At 40.8% G+C, this 22,466-nt stretch overlaps 1 protein-coding gene across 5 annotated transcripts in view; it reads right to left on the reverse strand.

The window, feature by feature from the left end:
- The window catches only part of helq (helicase, POLQ like), a 70,115-nt gene that overhangs the window by 12,058 nt on the left and 35,591 nt on the right, over window positions 1-22,466 (reverse strand). For 2 of the 5 annotated variants that reach the window (XM_060935963.1, XM_060935962.1), the window contains exons 10-16: window positions 21,976-22,117; window positions 18,460-18,564; window positions 18,175-18,379; window positions 16,040-16,197; window positions 11,728-11,826; window positions 11,367-11,540; window positions 4,623-4,847 (exon numbers count right to left, since the gene is read on the reverse strand). In XM_060935963.1, the coding sequence (XP_060791946.1) occupies window positions 4,623-4,847; window positions 11,367-11,540; window positions 11,728-11,826; window positions 16,040-16,197; window positions 18,175-18,379; window positions 18,460-18,564; window positions 21,976-22,117 (1,108 nt within the window). Of the gene's footprint in view, window positions 1-4,622; window positions 4,848-8,859; window positions 8,998-11,366; window positions 11,541-11,727; window positions 11,827-16,039; window positions 16,198-18,174; window positions 18,380-18,459; window positions 18,565-21,975; window positions 22,118-22,466 lie in introns of those variants that run through there. The other 3 variants (XM_060935965.1, XM_060935964.1, XR_009655751.1) reach the window with 2 other exon arrangements.

The following is a 22,466-nucleotide window of genomic DNA, read 5'->3' on the forward strand; positions in this document are numbered from 1 at the left end:
TGAAGATTTTCTTATTTCTTATTTTTCACTGTTTCTTAAAATACATAATATTATGAAAGTTGATAAAACAATAACTTAAACTCAGTGTAATTTTAGTATTTTACCATACATATGATGAAGTTATGGTAACTTGGCACTGCATTAACTATGTTGATATTATGCTGGCTGAAACGAGGATTCGTAATGCGGCAATTTGCATCACAGAATATGCCGCAGCGGTGCAGCCGCATGGACTCTGGGGCCTGTGATTGTATTGCCCAGACCAGTTGGTCTCCTAGTGGAAAATCCTTAAAAAATGCTCTGACAATCAGTGATTTGTAGAACTTACCATGAGGACCAAAAAACATGCAGTTGAATGGTTCAAAATTTTCAGTGCTGTTTTTTTTTTTAATCTTCATTTGAAAATATCTCAGTATTATAATGGCTCAATATTAGCACAGAGAAGTTTTAAAATTATATCAGAACAAATGAGGCCTAAGGGTGGCCACTCCCTATTCCAAAATAAAGTGGCACTAATTTTTCTAGATAATTTTTCTTTAAGATAACATAAAATATTTTTTCATGATATTACCAAGAACAATCCATTAAAAAATGACTAGATATCTAGTCCAAGGGACACTTAATAGAAATCCAGTCAAAATTGTCAAAGGTCAAATGCGCATTCCCAAGTTCCCTACCACAAAAGTGTAGAAGGTCTTGTATCCCTTGGTCTACGACACATATTTTGAATACATTTTTATTGTGTTGGGGACCTCTTGAATCTGCATTTGAATAGATTTCTATTAAGTGTCCCTCGGACAAGATATCTAATAATTTTGAATTGAATAGATTATTTTTCTAGAGTGTACCCTTTGGTAAGAATTAACTGGAAATCTCACTCATTGCATAACAAGTAGTGATTTCTAAAAATCTTGCAAAAACTCAATTTTGACCATTTTTATTACAAAATTTTACAAAACTTGAAGACTTGTCTACAGATTTAATCACAAAGGTATCACATCATAAAATAACAAAGAATATTAAAAAATGTAAAATTTCTAATTACTAGTAGTCTTGAAATAAGTTTTGCCGCTTGTAAAATATATTAGTGCTACTTTTTTCTTTGAATCTGGAGCAAGGCTGTTTAATGTCATCGTTTTAATAGCATTGTATACCCTAATCATTACTTCTAATCTGATAATTTGCAAGCAAATTACTTGATAGGATATGGTTTACAAACCAGTTGCAAAATGAAAAAGGAATTCAAGTTGTTGAAGTATAATTAGTAAACAAAAAGTTACAGGAAGCAGTCTTCAAAATCATAAGTAGAGTTAAAGTTGCTTTTGAAGATAAGCTCTCACAAAGTCTAAGGTTATTTGTTTAATTCATTATACATGTACCAGGGAAAACCCGTATTGTTTCTGTAAAACATTTGGTGGTTATTCATTTTCTCAGTTGTTTAATTAGTTACATGCTTGTTTTTGCTTGTACGGTATGTTCTTCTGAACAGAACAGAGACCCAGAGAAATATCCTAATCTGAATAAAAGGGCCTTTTTTTGGTATCAATTTTAAGTAAAGTTGGTTTTGAAAATTCCCGAAAGTTCCCCAAAATTCCCATAAAGTCCCGTTAATTCCCAAAATTTCCATGGAAATTTTCCACTCTGAAAATTCCTGGGAATTTTGCAACCCTAGTCATGGAGAAGCTGGAGCCAATCCCAACTGACTTTGGGCAAGAAACAGGGTACACTCTGGGCATGTCGCCCATCTGTCTCTGTGTTAGTCCTGCGATAAACAACCATTCAGTCCCATTCACACATATGGGCAATTTAGAGTAGCCAGTTGACCTACTCAGCTTGTTGTTGGACTGTAGGAGGAAACCAGAGCACCTGGAGGAAACCCATGCAGGCACAGGGAGAACATGCAAACTCCACACAGAAAGGCCCCAGTTGGCCATGAGGTTCGGACCAGAACCTTCTTGTTGTGAGGCAACAGTGATAACCACTGCACCACTGTGCTGCCCATAGACATTTCAACTATATTAATGATTTCATTTGTGTATTCTCTAACCTTGCCCATGTTGATGAGTTCCTAAAGGAATTTAGCCCGTGTGTCACCTCATATCTATACCTTGGTGAAACAGGAGCCATGTAAAACACAAGTTCATAAATACTCAGGTGGGGTGACAGGAACAACCAAAAAAAAAACCCAAAACAAAAAACACACACATCGAGAATTTCTATGGTGCCAATAATTGTGACAGATGTTTTATTATTTTTGCTTCAACTAAAGATTAGATTTCTTCTATTTTTCATTATAAACATAAGATGCATGTTCCAGAAAATAGGTTAAATGCGTCACTCAGGTGTACAATGGCAAACTACTGGAGCATTGATAGAATGAGCTTGGGTTACTGTGTGCAGAGATCCTGTGCATGTCTGCATGGGTTCCATCCAGGTTCTGTGGCTTCTTCCCACCTCCCAAAAACATGTAGGGGGACTGGCTACTTTTAAATAGCCCCCAAGCATAACTACGTCATCACTTGTTTACCGCAATGCATTGTGGGAGACAGCCAGAGTCGGTAGTTGAGCAATATGACGGATGTCAGATTAATTTTATGTGACAGCAATGTGAGAGGAGTGATGTTCTTTTTCCCACCAGAGAAATGTAAGCTACAAACACTTGTCCATTTCGATTCAGTTTGAAGGTTTTCGTTGCGGATTAAACTTATCCATTTCTTTCTTCTGTTCTTCTCGACTGGCAGCTGGTAAAAGCTCAAATTAGGCGTTCTCTTTAGCTGTGTGCCTTACTGTGTCTCCACAACATTCCCTTAGGCATGGTTAAAACCGGTTAGACAGAGCAAAGGCGAAAGTACCGTGGTGCTTGAAAGTTTGTGAACCCTTTAGGATTTTCTATATTTCTGCATAAATATGATCTAAAACATCATCAGATTTTCACACGAGTCCTAAAAGTAGATAAAGAGAACCCAGTTAAACAAATGAGACAAAAATATTATACTGGGTCATTTATTTATTGAGGAAAATAATCCAATATTACATATCTGTGAGTGGCAAAAGCATGTGAACCTCTAGGATTAGCAGTTAATTTGAAGGTGAAATTAGAGTCAGGTGTTTTCAATCAATGGGATGACAATCAGGTGTGAGTGGGCACCCTGTTTTATTTAAGGAACAGGGATCTATCAAAGTCTGATATTCACAACACACGTTTGTGGAAGTGTATAATGGCACAAACAAAGGAGATTTCTGAGGACTTCAGAAAAAGCGTTGTTGATGCTCATCAGGCTGGAAAAGGTTACAAAACCATCCCTAAAGAGTTTGGACTCCACCAATCCACAATCAGACAGATTGCGTACAAATGGAGAAAATTCAAGCCCATTGTTACCCTCCCCAGGAGTGGTCGACCAACAAAGATCACTCTAAGAGCGGGGCGTGTAATAGTCGGCAAGGTCACAAAGGACCCCAGGGTAACTTCTAAGCAACTGAAGGCCTCTCTCACATTAGCTAATGTTAATGTTCATGAGTCCACCATCAGGAGAACACTAAACAACAATGGTGTGCATGACAGGGTTGCAAGGAGAAAGCCACTGCTCTCCAAAAAGAACATTGCTGCTCATCTGCAGTTTGCTAAAGATCATTTGGACAAGCCAAAAGGCTATTGGAAAAATGTTTTGTGGACGGATGAGACCAAAATAGAACTTTTTGGTTTAAATGAGAAGCGTTATGTTTGGAGAAAGGAAAACACTGCATTCCAGCATAAGAACCTTACCCCATCTGTGAATCATGGTGGTGGAAGAATAATGGTTTGGGCCTGTTTTGCTGCATCTGGGCCAGGACGGCTTGCCATCATTGATGGAACAATGAATTCTGAATTATACCAGCGAATTCTAAAGGAAAATGTCAGAACATCTGTCCATGAGCTGAATCTCAAGATTTAGGTGGGTCGTGCAGCAAGACAACGACCCTAAACACACAAGTCGCTCTACCAAAGAATGGTTAAAGAAGAATAAAGTTAATGTTTTGGAATGGCCTAGTCAAAGTCCTGACCTTAATCCAATCGAAATGTTGTGGAAGGACCTGAAGCGAGCAGTTCATGTGAGGAAACCCACCAACATCCCAGAGTTGAAGCTGTTCTGTACAGAGGAATGGGCTAAAATTCCTCCAAGCCGGTGTGCAGGACTGATCAACAGTTACCGGAAACATTTAGTTGCAGTTGCACAAGGGGGTCACACCAGATACTGAAAGCAAAAGTTCACATACTTTTGCCACTCACAGATATGTAATATTGGATCATTTTCCTCAATAAATAAATGACCAAGTCTAATATTTTTGTCTTGTTTGTTTAACTGGGTTCTCTTTATCTACTTTTAGGACTTGTGTGAAAATCTGTTGATGCTTTAGGTCATATTTATGCAGAAATATAGAAAATTCTAAAGGGTTCACAAACTTTCAAGCACCACTGTAAACAATATGGCGGTGCTGACCCCGGATATCACCCATAATGCATTGCGGTAAACAAGTGATGACGCAGTTATGGGTTAGGTCTATTAGCTCTAGCTGTGAGCAAGCATGTGAATGTGTGATGTCATTTGATGGTATCCCATGCAGGATGTATTCTTGTTTCACACCCAGTGTTCCAAGGATAGGCTCCAGATCCATTCCAGACCTTGTCCAAGATAAAGTTGTAACTGAAGGTACTCCAAGCATATAGAATGAACAGATTTCACAAACAAGCACACCTCCATGACTCCGGTGACCTCCATCAGTGGAATGAGTTCAGCCCGTACGCAGTAGGTCAGTCTGCGGGTCAACTCAGTGAGGAGAGCTTTATAGGCCCAAAACTCCTCCAACTCCTGGAAGGACACAGAGACAAAATGAATGTGCGCGAGTGTTTAGTAGTAGCAGCAGTAGTAATAATAACAAGAATGAGATGGTCAGTGACGGCATAGCTCACTCAGGCCCCGTCTAGTCCAGAAGGAACGATCTAAAGTGGGCCACCTTGCGCAATCAATGTTGCAAGCTGTATTGAGGTATTTCACCTGACGTCACAGGGTCACGTGACGCCCCGGTGTCCGCCATTTTGAACGTCAAGCTAGCTAATGTCAACAACAGTAGCTGGTATGTTACTGTAGCAATGTTTACGTTCAGTCATTTGGATGACTGTTAAAACCTTTCAGTCTCAAGTTTTTCCTTTACTGGATTTACTAGTTTACTGAGCTAGCGCGCCGGCCGCCGGCAGGCTAGCGCGCGCTAGCTCCCAGCTTGCCCGAGCGCGCTAGCTCAGTAAACTAGTAAATACAGTAAAGGAAAAACTTGAGACTGAAAGGTTTTAACAGTCATCCAAATGACTGAACGTAAACATTGCTACAGTAACATACCAGCTATGATGTTGTTGACATTAGCTAGTGCTAACAGCTAGCTGCTAATACACTGCTACAACTACACCGACCCTAATAATACAGTTCTTGGTCATTGCCTGGTAACAGCAAATTTATAACGGGCCATGTCTCAACAGACTAAGAAGTTATTTCAATGACATTTAATAACATTTTGTTTATCCTGAGGACCGAAAGTAAATGAAAATGTGAACAAACCTTAGCTGTAATAAGATGGCGACCACCGGCTCCAGGGACGACCCGCTGATGTAGGCATGTTACCCAGCCTGACACAAAATATTTGTAGGTATCCAAACTCTTATACGCTTTCAGATCAATACCTGTGTATGGCGATGGGTTTTTAACGACATAGGTATACAGATCATGTGGGCCGAAGTCAGGTAAAGACGAGGGCTTCGTGTACTTCCGTACGTCAGTGAACAATCCTGGTGGAAGCAGGTAAACGTCGTTCTCTAAGCCTGCTAACCTCAATTTTTGCAAATACCTCTCCCTCTGCTCGCCCTGTAAATGCCCTACGTCACTGGATAGTGAAGGTGTTTTCTGCATCTCGCTCCTTTTTCTTTTATGTTTTTCATTTGTCGCCTTCTTCGCATTCAAACTGATTCGAGCCGTGCCGTCCAAAATGGCAGCATCACATGACTTGGTCACGTGGGTGAAATACCTCAATACATCCTCGGAATACTGACCTATTTGCCAGAAAGAATCCAAAACTGTGAGGAATTGACCAAGAAGAAGTGATTTTTGTTGAAATGCTCATTAAGGCGTAATTAGTCCATAACTTCATTCATAATTGTAATTAAGCAAATCTGAGTAGAACTTAGGTAACACCCTAGGTACCCCTACCTTCATGCCAGAAAGAATCAAAATTGGTGAAGAATTGAGGGAGAAGAAGCGATATGTGTGGAAACTGCTCATTAGGGCTTAATTACAGGTATTCCATATCTTCATTATTAATTGCAATTATGCAAATTTGGGGAGAAACTATATGCACCCCAGGCAGACCTAACTTCCTGTCAAAAAGAATAAAAATCGGTGAAGAATTGAGAGAGAAGAAGCGATTTTTCATGAAATGTGGACAAGGCCGGATGGATGACAGACAGAAAACACATGATGGCATAAACTCATCGCCTGTCAGCCGGATGAGTTGATAATAATAATAATAATATAATAATAATAATAATACAACCCCTGGCAAAAATATGGAATCGCTACTCTTGGAGGATGTTCACTCAGCTGTTTTTACTTTTTGTCATACAGATATGACACAAAATTATTTTATTTAACAGCTGAACATTCTGGCTTTGTAAAATATACCTTAAAAAAATTAAATGAAATTGTTGTAATTAATGGCAATTTTTTTTTTTAAGATCAAGCAGAGGAAAAAAATTCTGGAATCACTCAACGATGAGGGAAAAAATTATGGAATCTTGAACCAAAAAAAAAATCATAATTAGTACTTTGTTGCACCTCTTCTGGTTTTTATGACAGCTTGAATTCTTTGAGGCATGGACTTCACTAATGAAAAAATATTATTTATCAGTCAGGTTCCAACTTTCTCATATAGCAGTTGACAGATCAGCTTTGCAGGATGGAGCCTTGTCATGGACCATTTTTTTTTTTTTTTTAATTTCCACCATAAATTTTCAATTGGATTGAGAGCCGGACTATTTGCTGGCCATGTCATTGAGTTGATCTGCCTTTCCTGAAGAAAAGTTTTAATGCTCTTTGCTCTGTGGCAAGATGCATTATCATCCTGAAAAATGACTTCATCACCAAAAGTACTTTCGATTGATGGAATGAGAAAAGTGTCCAAAATTTCCATGTACACCTGTAGATTTACTGTAGAGGTAATGACTGCCATCTCCCCAGGTCCTTTACCGGACATGCAACCCCAGATCATCAATGACTGTGGAAACGAGCTTGTTTTCTTCAGGCAGTCATCTTTATATATGTTTCATTGGAACGGCACCAAACAAAAGTTCCAGCATCATCTCCTTGGCCAATGCAGATTCATGATTCATCACTGAATATCACTTTCATCCAATCATCCACAGTCCATGACTGCTTCTTGTAGCCCACTGTAACCTTGTTTTCTTCTGTTTAGGTGTTAATGATGGTTTACGTTTGGCTTTTCTGTATGTAAATCCCATTACCTTCAGCCGATTTCTTACAGTTCGGTCACAAACATTAACTCCTGTTTCTGCCCCTTTGTTTTTCATTTATTTCATTGTGCATTTTCTATTTTCAAGGCATATTGCCTTGAGTTTCCTGTCCTGACGCTTTAATGTCTTCCTTGGTCTACCTGTATGTTTCCCTTTTACAAACTTCCCATTTTGTTTGTACTTGCTCCGAATTTTAGACACTGCTGACTGGGAACAATCGACATCTTTTGCCACACTCCGTGTTGAATTACCTTCTTTAAGGGAGTTTTATAATCCTTTCCATTGTTTCAACCGACAGCTCTCTTGTCGGGGCCATGTTTCCTGTCAATCAGCCAGGTGCAACAGTTCGGTAAGGTCTACAAGCGCTCTCTTAACTGCAGACTAATTTGCATATTTAGGCTTGCGCGGGTATTTGTTTTCGAAATGCAAGTTATAGCGTGATTCCATAATTTTTTCATCATCATTGATTGATTTTAGAATTTTTTCCTCTACTTGATCTTAAAAAAATGTGCCATTAATGACAACAATTTCATAATTTTTTTTTGGAGGTATATTTTACAAAGCCAGAATGTTCAGCTGTAAAATAAAAATTTTGTGTCATATCTGCGATTTGTTTTCTTGCGACAAAGTCAAACAGTTGAATGAACATCCTCCAAGAGTAGTGGTTCCATATTTTTTGCCAGGGGTGGTTGTTGTAATAATAATAAATAATAATAATAATAATTAAAGCTGCTAGTGGTCTTGACAGGTTCTCGCACGTGTGGTTCCACAACCCAGGACATTCCACCACCCAACAAAACAGTCACGTCATATATTCATCAAATGTTCAAAGGTGATGTGCATGTTGTAAATGCCATGACTGCTTGACGGATGAGAGATAGACAGACAAAGACTGTGTGTGTGTGTGTGTGTTTCTGTGGTGTGAAAATGTACATTTATATATATGTACAAAACTATACATGTGTCTCCTCCTTATCTCTATCTCACACTGTAATCTTAAGTCATCTTAGCTTTCCTGTGTCTGCAGCGTGTGTGTGTGTGTGTGTGTGTGTGTATACATGCAGAGTTTTCATATGTCTGCAACAAAATGCACAATGATGGCAGGTCACTATTATTGTGTGTGTGTCTGTTTGTCAGAGGGAGAGAGAGGGAGAGAGAGAAGGTGTGCGTGTGAAAGAGAGAGAGTGTGCTCATAGATGTTGCGTGTGCATGTGACTGCGTACTTGTGAGAGTGTGTGTATGCATAAATATGCATATGACTGTGTGTGTATGAGTGTGCACAGAATTGTATATATCATAACACTCACGATATCCAATTGTGGCAGCGGGGGCATGGTCAAGCGTCGGTCTGTGAATGGAGGGCGGAGTCAGGGAAGGTAAGTGGCAGAATCACTGCACCTGATGTCAGTTAACCTGTGTTTGTGTGTCTTCCCAGTGACCGCGCCCTATAAAAGGAGAGAGAGAGCAGAGGAAGAGAGCTCTCTCCCCAACCAGACGACTTATATATATATGTGTGTGTGTGTGTGTGTGTGTGTGTGTGTGTGTGTGTGTGTGGCTGGGAGAATGTTAAGTCACTGAAAAGTGCTAAAATAAAGAGTTTTGGGAAACTCCGTTCTGGCCTGCCGTCCTTCTGTGCTCCACCCACCCGCTCAAAGTTCTACACCAATATTTTGTAAAGTTACAATATGTGATATGTGATTGTAATGCAGTTTAATGAGGTGTAGTGTTTTGTTTTCACCACAGTGGGTTACAAGTCACAAGCCTGAAGTCACACCATGTGTCATCATCACTCCAAATGGCCTTATGACATCATCACTCCAAAGTTCTACCCATTCATTTCAATGAGAAATGGAAAAAGGGGCGCTATGAAGTCCCTGGGCCATGCTCGGGGCCAAACGTCTGTGGCTGAGTAGCGGTTACAATGACTGATGTGGGTATCAAATTTCATGAGTTTTTGTGCATGGGAAATGCCTCAAATAAGGTCAAACGCGACAGAAAAATAAGAATAAGAAGAGGAATAACCAGCGGCCTTGACGGGTCCTCACACGTGGTTCTCGCACGTGTGGGTTCGCAACCCAGGACATTCCAGTATGTGCTTATGCATAAATATTCTTATGACTGAGTGTGTGTATGAGTGTGCACAGAATTGTATACATCATCAGACTCACGATATCCAATATTTTGTAAAGTTACAATATTGTAATGCAGTTTAATGAGGTGTAGTGTTTTGTTTTCATCACAGTGGGTTACAAGTCACAAGCCTGAAACTCATGTGACACCACATTTTATTTAGGACATGCCCAGGCATGTGACTTGTAACAGTGTGTGTGTGTGTACATGCAGAGTTTTCATATGTCTGCAACAAAATGCACAATAATGGCAGGTCACTATTATTGTGTGTGTGTGTGTGTGTGTGTGTGTGTGTGTGTGTGTGTGTGTGTGTGTGTGTGTGTGTGTTTGTCAGAGGGAGACAGAGAGAGAGAGAGAAGGGGTGTGTGTGTGTGTGTGTGTGTGTGTGTGTGTGTGTGTGTGTGTGTGTGTGAGAAAGAGAGAGAGTGTGCTCATAGATGTTGCATGTGCATGTGAGTGCGTACTTGTGAGAGAGTGTGTGTATGTATAAATATTCTTATGACTGTGAGTGTGTGTGTATGAGTGTGCACAGAATTGTATATGTTATATCATCAGACTCACGATATCTAATATTTTGTAAAGTTACAATATGTGATACATGTGATTGTAATGCTGTTTAATGAGGTGTAGTGTTTTGTTTTCACCACAGTGGGTTACAGGTCACAAGCCTGAAACTCATGTGACACCACATTTTGTTTAGGACATGCCCAGGCGTGTTATGTTTGTAAAGAGATGAAATGAATCAGAATCATATTACAAGATATCAGATTCAACATTCAGCAATATCTTGGCATATTATATGTTATAATATTTCAACATATTACAACATATCAAAAATCCCTTCGCAATTCAACTTCAGCAATATCTTGGCATCATGTTTGCCAAGTTTGACATGAATCTGATGAACCGTCTAGGACAGGGGTGTCAAACCTGATCCATAAAGGGCCGTGTGGCTGCAGGTTTTCATTCCAGCCATGCAGCAGCACCCTGATTTGGCTTATTCAATCAACTGACACACCCACCCTTTAATCAAGGGTGGGTGTGGCTGCAAGTATTTGACTGTGTGAAGACAGTTCAGTTGATTGAATGAGCCAAGTCAGGTGTGCTGCTGCATGGCTGGAATGAAAACCTGCAGCCACAAGGCCCTTTATTTCCCGTTGAAATGAATGGATAGAACTTTGGAGTGATGATGTCATAAGGCCATTTGGAGTGATGATGACACATGGTCATTTTTAACGTACTCCTCCTAGACCAGGGGTGGTCTAGGAGGAGTACGTTAAAAATGACCATGTGTCATCATCACTCCAAAGTTCTATCCATTCATTTCAACGGGAAATAGAAAAAGGGGCGCTATGAAGTCCCTGGGTCATGCTCGGGACCAAACGTCTGTGGCTGAGTAGCGGTTACAATGACTGATGTGTGTATCAAATTTCATGAGTTTTCATGCATGGGAAATGCTTCAAATAAGGCCAAACACGACAGAATAATAATAATAATAATAATCATTCGAAAAACAATAGGGTCTTCGCACCGTACGGTGCTCGGGCCCTAATAAAAATAAAACTTAAGAAGAACAATAGTGTGCTTTTGCAAGCACACTAATCATAACTTTATTATTTAATGTATAGTCCTGAAATTACAGATCAAGCCTCCCACCATCATGGGACTCAGTCCCTGATCTGACCTCAGTGAAATGCAACACGCAGGAGCAGAAGGCTGAGGCCGAACCGACGAGGGTCTGAATGAGGCCTCGCGTCAGCTGGAATCTGTCAGAGATTTTCCACACGTTTGTCTCATTCAGCAAAGAATAAAGCACCAGTGCAAGGTACAGCCTGTTCACCACTACAGGGTTCATACTCTAACACACACAGAGAGAGAGAGAAAAGTGTTACTAAGATAAATTGTCTTGCCATGAGACTATGATGATTCAAATACAAGTCCCTTACTTACATTTTCTCATCTTATGAATTTCTAAGCTAGCTGAACTAATGTAATCCTTCACAGAACCACGCCACAAACGGCCTGAAATAGGAACACACACCCACCTTCCTCACACTCTGCCCAGCTGCTTTCCGAACGAGGAAACTCTCAGGCACTCCAATAGTGGCTGCCATCTTCTGTTCAGCGGCAGACAACTTTGTTAACTAATTAAAGAAGTAAAAATTAAAAAGGACATTTTCAAGAAGGACCCCTGATCGACTTGCAAATAAAGTGTTTCTCTGGACTACACGACCCTTTAACAGAAAAGTGATACTGTATAATCATTATGTCTGCATCAGCTTAACTAAAATGGGACCATTTTATTGGTGTATTTATGGTAGATAATGCTACTCTAGTGGTTATGAGAAGGTATGCCATATACAAATTAGCATTATCTACAGTCAGTAAACAAATGATCTCCTAATAAATTGAATGACCAGATTTAAAAACAAGAGTGCTCTGAGAGCACAATATCCCCCGCTAGCAACTATGCCATAACTCTGGGAAAACGCGACTGAATTGAACGAAATTGCAATATGCGTATTACCGACATATAACAATGCCTGTAGTCAAGTTTCGTGAAATTCCTCCAAAAATTGCAAGAGGAGTTGATTTCAGAAGGAAAAAAACACTCATGAAATTGTCAAAGTATAATTTTGTTAATCAAGGGCTGTAACTCTGGTAAAATGTGACCGAATTGAACGAAATTACAAGCGTTTTACCGACATATAACAAAGAATCCGGCCAAGTTTCGTGAAATTCCTCCAAAAATTGTGACAGGAGTTGATTTCAGAAGGTGAGCACCCTTCCCGGGACGAACGGACAGAAATCGCCACAACGTAATCCCCCTTTGACCGCGAGTTGGCCTAGTGGTTAGCGTGTCCGCCTCTCGATCCGGAGATCACAAGTTCTACTCACGGTCAGGTCATACCAAAGACCATCATAAAAATGGCACCTACTGCCGTCTGGCAAGGCACGCTGCAATACAGATGCAAGTGGGAAGTCAAACTCTCGCGGTTACCAGAGGACTAACTCCCCACTGTAACCCGAGGCGAGAGGCCGAGGGCTACGGAAATGGAGATCGGTGCCACCCTGTGCACCACATGGCGTGGGAAGGACTTTTTTTGATAATCCCCCTTTGGGACTTTTGGCCAGTGGGGAATAAAAAAAAAATTAGTACAATGCAATCCTAAATACGCAAATATGGAATTTTGTATATACTACAGCATTTCAGAGATTCCACTATTATTTGAAAAACATCTAGAAAAACTGAATAGTACTTCTACCTGAAATGCCCATCCCCAGGCTCTAAGAGGGTTAAATCACTCAAAGGAGTCCCCAAAACAAGTCATTCATATGCTACAGGAATGTAGCACACAGTACTGAACTGCCACAACACTAACAGGACAAACACTGATCTAAACAGTCGTATTTTAGATGCTGTAGAAATAATATGAAAAATATTTTTTCAGACCATAGCAGGATGCGTCATACAGTGAATTCACTGAATGGGCGGCACGGTGGTGTAATGGTTAGCACTGTCGCCTCACAGCAAGAAGGTCCTGGGTTCAAGCCCAACAGCCGATGGGGGCCTTTCTGTGTGGAGTTTGCGTGTTCTCGCTCCGGTTTCCCCCACAGTTCAACGACACACGGTTAGGTTAACATGGGGCAGCCTTGGGCTGAAATGCCCTTGAGCAAGGCACCTAACCCCCAAGGCGCTGTAGCATGGCTGCCCACTGCTCTGGGTATTTGCGTGTGCGCATGTGTGTGTTCACTGCTTCAGACGGGTTAAATGCAGAGGAGGAATTTCACTGTGCTTAAGTGTGCGTGTGATAAATAAAAGTTGTTGTTCTTTTTCACTCATACTGGCGGGAAAAAAGGAACAGCTCACTTCAATTTAATCCGTTTTGCCAACTCATTCAATTATCAGTTATGATTAGGTGAATTTACATTGCTGGGGGTTTTCCCCCCATTTAGAGACAGATTAATTGTTTAAAGCAAAATCCCTCATAATATCTCTGTTTAAAGTAACAGAATCAGCCTAGTTAGAGAGTTACCTAGTTTGCCTTTGGGGACTCCAATTCGCAGAACCCCCTGCCGACAACCACACCCCCCCTCTCAGCCAAACTGAACAAATTCTCTTCCTAACCTACTTACTTCACTGTATAAATATCCCTCAGACTGTAACTCACACTGCTAAGTACTGTTTGCTCTGGAGCCTTAGAGTTTCTTTAGATTACTCTAACTATGGGCTGCACAACAAAGTGCACAATGTACAGTGGTGCTTGAAAGTTTGTGAACTCTTTAGAATTTTCTATATTTCTGCATAAATATGACCTAAAACATCATCAGATTTTCACACAAGTCCTAAAAGTAGATAAAGAGAACCCAGTTAAAAAAATGAGACAAAAATATTATACTTGGTCATTTATTTATTGGGCGGCACAGTGGTGTAGTGGTTAGCGCTGTCGCCTCACAGCAAGAAGGTCCGGGTTCGAGCCCCGTGGCCGGCGAGGGCCTTTCTGTGCAGAGTTTGCATGTTCTCCCCGTGTCCGCGTGGGTTTCCTCCGGGTGCTCCGGTTTCCCCCACAGTCCAAAGACATGCAGGTTAGGTTAACTGGTGACTCTAAATTGACCGTAGGTGTGAATGTGAGTGTGAATGGTTGTCTGTGTCTATGTGTCAGCCCTGTGATGACCTGGCGACTTGTCCAGGGTGTACCCCGCCTTTCGCCCGTAGTCAGCTGGGATAGGCTCCAGCTTGCCTGCGACCCTGTAGAAGGATAAAGCGGCTAGGGATAATGAGATGAGATGAGAATTATTTATTGAGGAAAATAATCCAATATTACATCTCTGTGAGTGGCAAAAGTATGTGAACCTTTGCTTTCAGTATCTGGTGTGACCCCCTTGTGCAGCAAGAACTGCAACTAAAAGTGTCCGGTAACTGTTGACCAGTCCTGCATGCCGGCTTGGAGGAATTTTAGCCCATTCCTCCGTACAGAACAGCTTCAACTCTGGGATGTTGGTGGGTTTCCTCACATGACCTGCTCGCTTCAGGTCCTTCCACAACATTTTGATTGGATTAAGGTCAGGACTTTGACTTGGCCATTCCAAAACATTAACTTTATTCTTCTTTAACCATTCTTTGGTAGAACAACTTGTGTGCTTAGGGTCGTGGTCTTGCTGCATTACCCACCTTCTCTTAAGATTCAGTTCATGGACAGATGTCCTGACATTTTCCTTTAGAATTCACTGGTATAATTCAGAATTCATTGTTCCATCAATGATGGCAAGCCGTCCTGGCCCAGATGCAGCAAAACAGGCCCAAACCATGATACTACCACCACCATGTTTCACAGATGGGATAAGGTTCTTATGCTGGAATGCAGTGTTTTCCTTTCTCCAAACATAACGCTTCTCATTTAAACCAAAAAGTTATATTTTGGTCTCATCCATCCACAAAACATTTTTCCAATAGCCTTCTGGCTTGTTCACGTGATCTTTTGCAAACTGCAGACAAGCAGCAATGTTCTTTTTGGAGAGCAGTGGCTTTCTCCTTGCAACCCTGCCATGCGCACCATTGTTGTTCAGTGTTCTCCTGATGGTGGACTCATGAACATTAACATTAGCCAAGGTGAGAGAGGCCTTCAGTTGCTTAGAAGTTACCCTGGGGTCCTTTGTGACCTCGCCGACTATTACACACCTTGCTCTTGGAGTGATTTTTGTTGGTCGACCACTCCTGGGGAGGGTAACAATGGTCTTGAATTTCCTCCATTTGTACACAATCTGTCTAACTGTGGATTGGTCGAGTCCAAACTCTTTAGAGATGGTTTTGTAACCTTTTCCAGCCTGATGAGCATCAACAACATTTTTTCTGAGGTCCTCAGAAATCTCCTTTGTTCGTGCCACAATACACTTCCACAAACGTGTTGTGAAGATCAGACTTTGATAGATCCCTGTTCTTTAAATAAAACAGGGTGCCCACTCACACCTGACTGTCATCCCATTGGTTGAAAACACCTGACTCGAATTTCACCTTCAAATTAACTGCTAATCCTAGAGGTTCACATACTTTTGCCACTCACAGATGTGTAATATTGGATCATTTTCCTTAGTAAATAAACGGCCAAGTATAATATTTTTGTCTCATTTGTTTAACTGGGTTCTCTTTATCTACTTTTAGGACTTGTGTGAAAATCTGATGTTTTAGGTCATATTTATGCAGAAATATAGAAAATTCTAAAGTGTTCACAAACTTTCAAACACCACTATAGTGTGGCTTTATTGTTTTCAGCATATTTCTATGCTTGAACTGAAATTGGTATGAACTGAAATGCTTGATAACATGGAATTATGATGTCTGGTGTGTGAGGGTCTGACCTGGCTGAAATAGATCATCCAGTCTGGCTTGATCTGGGACACAAGGTCATATGGAGTGACCAGATACACCAAATGCAGGAAACTGTTCAGCAGCAGACCCTCCAGACCTTTAGACAAGTCGTCGTAGAGGACACCAGAGTATCTCAGATCTACCGAACCTGAGCAGAGGACAAAGGACAGAGTGGAAGTGAGACAGAATCAATGAAATCTGATGTGCATACAACCTGGCTCATATACCGTATGTATTTGTTAGGCCCCATATTTATATTAAAAATCTAGGACTTGTTGCAATATCAAATTCAGAATGAATGTATATTTACAAAAAATTATAAAAGTTCCTCAGTCTGAACATTGAATATCTCGTCTTTTAATGTACTCCGTTAAAAAAAGGATTTGCAAATCATTGCATTCTGTTTTTATTTGCATTATACAGTGTCCCAACTTTTCTGGAATTGGGGTCGTATCATTTCTCAGAGTTTTAAAAGATCAACTATTATATTAGAAAAGCTCAGTATAACTAAAACTACTGGCATTGATGTCCAATTATAACCATATAAAATTTAGTAACACTTTATATTAAGGGTCACTTCAAGAATATTCTTTACTTTTGTTAACATTCACAAATAGATTATTTGTGGCATCACTATTTGGTCGGTAAACAAAAAATGCTGCATTAAAATGTATCAATTTTCAAATTTTAACAAAGCTAAAGCTACAAAAGCTTAGTCTATGTTAGGGGTTCTCAACCTTTTCTGCTTTGAGGCCCACCTATTCATATTTGTAACGAGTCGGGGCCCATTAAAAAAGATCCCCAATTATACTGGCTCATCTATTCTATTAGAATCTAATATTCTACTGTAAAGTGTATTAACAGAATGTAACATCACTCCCTGTTACAGATGGGAGCCAAGGAATTAAATAAATGCAATAAAAACAAACTGGTTTTAATTGTAGGTATCGTATTTAAAACTGTACGGATGTGCCAGAAGCCGACATAAAACCATGAATGCAGGGCATTCTCACTCAAAAGGGATTAATGATCCAAAAGTGGAGTCTGGTCCATTAACACAAGAATTTACTGCCATGTTTGTGTTCAGCAAACAGGCAGGTCATTAAAAACAAGAAGTCCACTCAAAAGAAGTGGATATAGAAACCACTCACTGGGATTAGATCCTTACACGCTAACAGAGAAGGATTTTTCCTATGAAAGAAAAATTTACTCGCTAAATTTGACATTAGTAGAATAAATTTTGATCCTATTGTTGCCGTAACTAAATACAAAGACAATAGTTATACATAATATTAATTGACTTAATGTGAAGATAATTAACAGGTAATCAACAGGTTTAAGGGTTTTTTTTTAAGATTGTGTTTATTTTTAGTCTTTTGTATTTGTAATTATTTGTATCTGTACACAACCCCAGCAGCTCTGCTGATCAACTTATCGTGTTTAAATAAAGTTATTCATTCATTCATTATGAGCTGGAAAATTATCCATCCGTTGAGTTCCCCGACATCTCAAACTACCTGCTGCTGCAGACATCGTTCTACATAGACACACAGATGAAAACCTGGAAGAGCATAGAGGAGTACAGCTTTTATATGTGTCTGGGTTAAAGATCTGGGGATCAGGATAGATGCAAGATAAATCCTGTATCGTTTTTGTCCGGGTAAGGAGGAGTTTCTGGGCTTTTGTTCACGTCTTTGAGAAGGTTGCTAGGACGCTACAGGTTTTAGTATCTGGTGTAAACAAACCACAGCTGCTTGATTCTCAATCCTCCCTGCTCTTCTCTTCTCTTCCAGCAGGCATCACAGAGTCATAGAATTTACCCACAAACGTATTTATTTATTCAGCCCGCTGTGCTCTGTGTATGTGTGCATGCACGCACGCGGGTTAAATGTGACAAAATAAAGGCTTGTTCTTCTTAATTTACCCACAAATGTATTTATTCCACTTGAAAAGTATGGGCAAATCAGCTACCGGATTTGGGACACTACGACATGCTGAACTATTTAGTTATTTGCCTTCAAACTTGAAAATATTTTGCGGCCCACAAGATGGCGCTTCGCGGCCCACTAATGGTTGAGAAACACTGGTCTATATCATACAATATTCATGATGTTTAATGTCTCACCTTTATATGTTGCTCTTCCAAGTTTGGTGACCTGCAGCACAGATTGCTCGCGTGGAAAGGTGTCAATGAGACGCTTCTGTTTCAGTATCTCTATCATCTCCACTACAAGCTTTTGAAGACTTTTCTGCTGACAAAGCCGAGTCTCCTGGACGCTGAGTAACGTCATGGACACAAACTCCAGGACCTGCTCCACAGTGCCTGATATCTGAATCCAAAAACAAAGTCATCATTAACAACCTGGACTTCGCTGACTGACTCATCCTGAGATTGACAGCTGTCACTCACATTAAGGCCGATGAGGGACAGGATGAGACTCAGTAGACCGCAATTCCCATCATGCAGCAGATTGCTGTAACAGTTCTCCACTGGTGCACACACCAGTTGTTTGGCCTAACAACAAAATAAGACAAATTAGTGTTGTTCAATACAGTGTCTTGCAAAAGTATTCATCCCCCTTGGTGTTTATCCTGTTTTGTCGCATTACAAGCTGGAATTAAAATGGATTTTTGGAGGGTTAGCACCATTTGATTTACACAAAATGCCTACCACTTTAAAGGTGCAAATTTCATTTTTTTTAAATTGTGACACAAACAATAATTAAGTTGAAAAAACAGAAATCTGGAGTGTGCATAGGTATTCACCCCCTTTCATATGAAACCCCTAAATAAGAGCTGGTCCAACCAATTCACTTCATAAGTCACATAATTAGTTGATTAAGAGCCACCTGTGTGCAATCAAAGTGTCACATGATGTCTGTATTAATCAACCTGTTCTGGAAGGACCCGGACTCTGCAACACTACTAAGGAAGCAACATGAAAACCAAGGAGCACTCCAAACAGGTCAGAGACAAAGTTGTGGAGAAGTATAGATCAGGGTTGGGTTATAAAAAATATCCCAAACTTTGAATATCCCAGGGAGCACCATTAAATCCATTATAGCAAAACGGAAAGAATATGGCACCACTACAAACCTGACAAGAGAAGGCCGCCCACCAAAACTCACAGACTGAGCAAGGAGGGCATTAATCAGAGATGCAACAAAGACACTAAAGATAACACTGAAGGAGCTGCAAAGATCCACAGTGGAGATAGGAGTATCTGTCCATAGGGCCACTTTAAGCTGTGCACCCTACAGAGTGGGGCTTGATGGAAGAGTGACCAGAAAAAAGCCATTGCTGAAGAAAACATGTTTGGAGTTTGCCCAGCAGCATGTGGCAGACTCCCCAAACACATGGAAGAAGATTCTCTGGTCAAATGAGACAAAAATTGAACTTTTTGGCCATCATGGGAAATGCTGTGTGGCGCAAACCCAACACACTGAGGACACCATTCCGACAGTGAAGCATGGTGGTGGCAGCATCATGCTGTGGGGATGTTTTTCATCTGCAGGGACAGGAAAGCTGGTCAGGACTGAAGGAAAGATGGATGGCACTAAATACAGGGCAGTTCTGGAGGGAAACCTGTTTGAGTTGGCCAGAGGTTTGAGACTGGGACGAAGGTTCATGGTCCAGCAGGACAAGGACACTAAATGTACTGGTAAAGCTACACTGGAGTGGTTTAAAGGGAAAACATTTAAATGTCTGGAATGGCCTAATCAAAGTCCAGACCTCAATCCAATTGAGAATCTGTGCCATAACTTGACGATTGCTGTACACCAACGCAACCCATCTAAGTTGAAGGAGTTGGAGCAGTTTTGCCTTGAGGAATGGGCAAAAATCCCAGTGGCTAGATGTGCTAAGGTAATAGAGACTAGAGATGAAAGTGGAGCAAAGAAAAAAACCCTGAAAGTCAAACTAAGATATGGGGGGGGCAACGTCCCCCGAAAATATTTTAATAGCATAACACGCAAACCCGGCGGCACGGTGGTGTAGTGGTTAGCGCTGTCGCCTCACAGCAAGAAGGTCCTGGGTTCGAGCCCCGGGGCCGGCGAGGGCCTTTCTGTGCGGAGTTTGCATGTTGTCCACGTGGGTTTCCTCCGGGTGCTCCGGTTTCCCCCACAGTCCAAAGACATGCAGGTTAGGTTAACTGGTGACTCTAAACTGACCGTAGGTGTGAATGTGAGTGTGAATGGTTGTCTGTGTCTATGTGTCAGCCCTGTGATGACCTGGCGACTTGTCCAGGGTGTACCCCGCCTTTCGCCCGTAGTCAGCTGGGATAGGCTCCAGCTTGCCTGCGACCCTGTAGAACAGGATAAAACGGCTAGAGATAATGAGATGAGATGAGATGAACACGCAAACCCCTGCATTCTAGTGCATTTTAGTACTTATTTTCACTAAAACAAGTTATAAATTTTAAGCCTTTTTCTTTCATGTACATTAATGATTAACATATCAAAAATATCAAATTTAATTCCCCGAGTTAATGAGTAATTTTCAGGAGTGCGTTTAGAAAACGAGGTGATTTTCCTGCTACACAGTTCATTACTTTGAAAAAAATCAGACAGTTGAAGGTAAACTCAGCAAAATCCCAAAACAGTGCTCTTAAAAAGTAAAGGCCTGTTAGAGTTTCTAAAGCTTTCAGGTTTCAATGTTGGGGACATTGAGCCTCGTTTATCAATCTTTTAGTAGAGTTGTGCGTTTGCATAAGCTAAAGTGAACTAAAAATTTCCAATTCATATTTATGCGAGTTGAAGCCAACTGTTTACATTAGTTCGTATTGTCTGTAAATTTAAACACACCAATGAATACCAAATTTCTCATGTAAATCAGGGGCGTAGGGTGTGTGTGTGTGTGTGTGTGTGTGTGTGTGTGTGTGTGTGTGTGAGACACACTGACTGGCAGCCTGAGTACATTGTGTAACAAAAAATAAAATTACCGTACCATTGCTAGTTTTAGGCAGCTTAGAAACCGGCTCTTCCATTATTGCTGTTTCTTCCACGTTTTCTTGATGTTGTGTTCTAGAAACGGCACTAAAACTTAGCTTCGAAACCACAAAATGCAACTTTGATGGGAAAAAATATAGATATATAATAAATTACTTATGTCTCTTCACATCGAAAGAAGGAGGAAAGTTTTGCTTGTTTTGACATGACGAATTATTAATACGAGGAAATACTCGTAATTCGCAACTAAAAAGACTGCAGCTACACTGGCAGCTTAAACATGCTTTCTAGTGCGATTGTGTTGCGCTTGCGCAGAACGGTGTCAGTCCTGCGTGCCTTAGCTCGTGCACCTGAAGGCGCGCGCGCCTAACGAGCTCTGGCACGCGCGCCATTAACAAAGAACACCTGTCTTTAATCAATGAACTATGTTTGGGCTATTTAAGGACTGCACCCATGCAAGGACGATGCGAAGTATTACGCCGCGTCTAGGAATGCGAAAAATCCGAAAAATAAATTTCTCCATTCAGAAAACCGGAGATTTTCAAGAGTTGTCAAATATCCAGATTTCCGGGTCATTAGCGGAAAAAATCCGGAGGAAAATCTAAAAATCCGGAATTCCGGGAAAATCCGGAACACTTTCATGACTAAGAGACATACCCCAAGAGACTTGCAGCTGTAATTGCAGCAAAAGGTGGCTCTACAAAGTATTGATGGGGGGGGGGTGAATATCTATGCACACTCCAGATTTCTGTTTTTTCATGTTAATTATCATTTGTGTCACAATTTAAAAAATAAAAAATAGCACCTTTAAAGTGGTAGGCATGCTGTGTAAATCAAATGGTGCTAACCCCCCAGAAATCCATTTTAATTCCAGCTTGTAATGTGACAAACCAGGACAAGCACCAAGGGGGATGAATACTTTTGCAAGAAACTGTATCTGAACTGAACCAATGCAAGCAAGAAGAGGCTAAAACTCTCACCCTGTCCCTGTCTTTTTCCTGCAGGATGAGGATACTCTCGCCCTCTGAATCAATCCCAGCACGACCCGCTCTTCCCACCATCTGCTTGTACTGACTCCTCTTTAAGAAGTCTGCGCCCACGTACGGGGAGCGGAGGATCACCCTGAGTACACAGGATTTAAAGGGTCTCAAGATCAAGACAAAGATAGTAGCTACAGTACACAGCTCGACACAGCTGGATATGCTTGTTAAGCGCATCTTTAAAAAAAAAAAAAAAAGAGACCTTGATAAAGCCCAGACTGGGAAGATAGGGTCTTGTAACACAAACTAACAGCGAGTCATATTTTAAACCTTTATTTTCCACAATATAAAGACTGGGTTCCGTGTGAGGCAGTTGTTCCCTAAAATACAGGGTGATGATGAGTCACAAATAATTAACATGTTTATTATTATACCACATAAACAGATCATAGAAGTTAAGTTTGGATGGATGGATGGATGGATGGATGGAT

This window comes from Neoarius graeffei, chromosome 12 (genome assembly GCF_027579695.1).
Source record: "Neoarius graeffei isolate fNeoGra1 chromosome 12, fNeoGra1.pri, whole genome shotgun sequence".
Taxonomy (NCBI): Eukaryota; Metazoa; Chordata; class Actinopteri; order Siluriformes; family Ariidae; genus Neoarius; species Neoarius graeffei.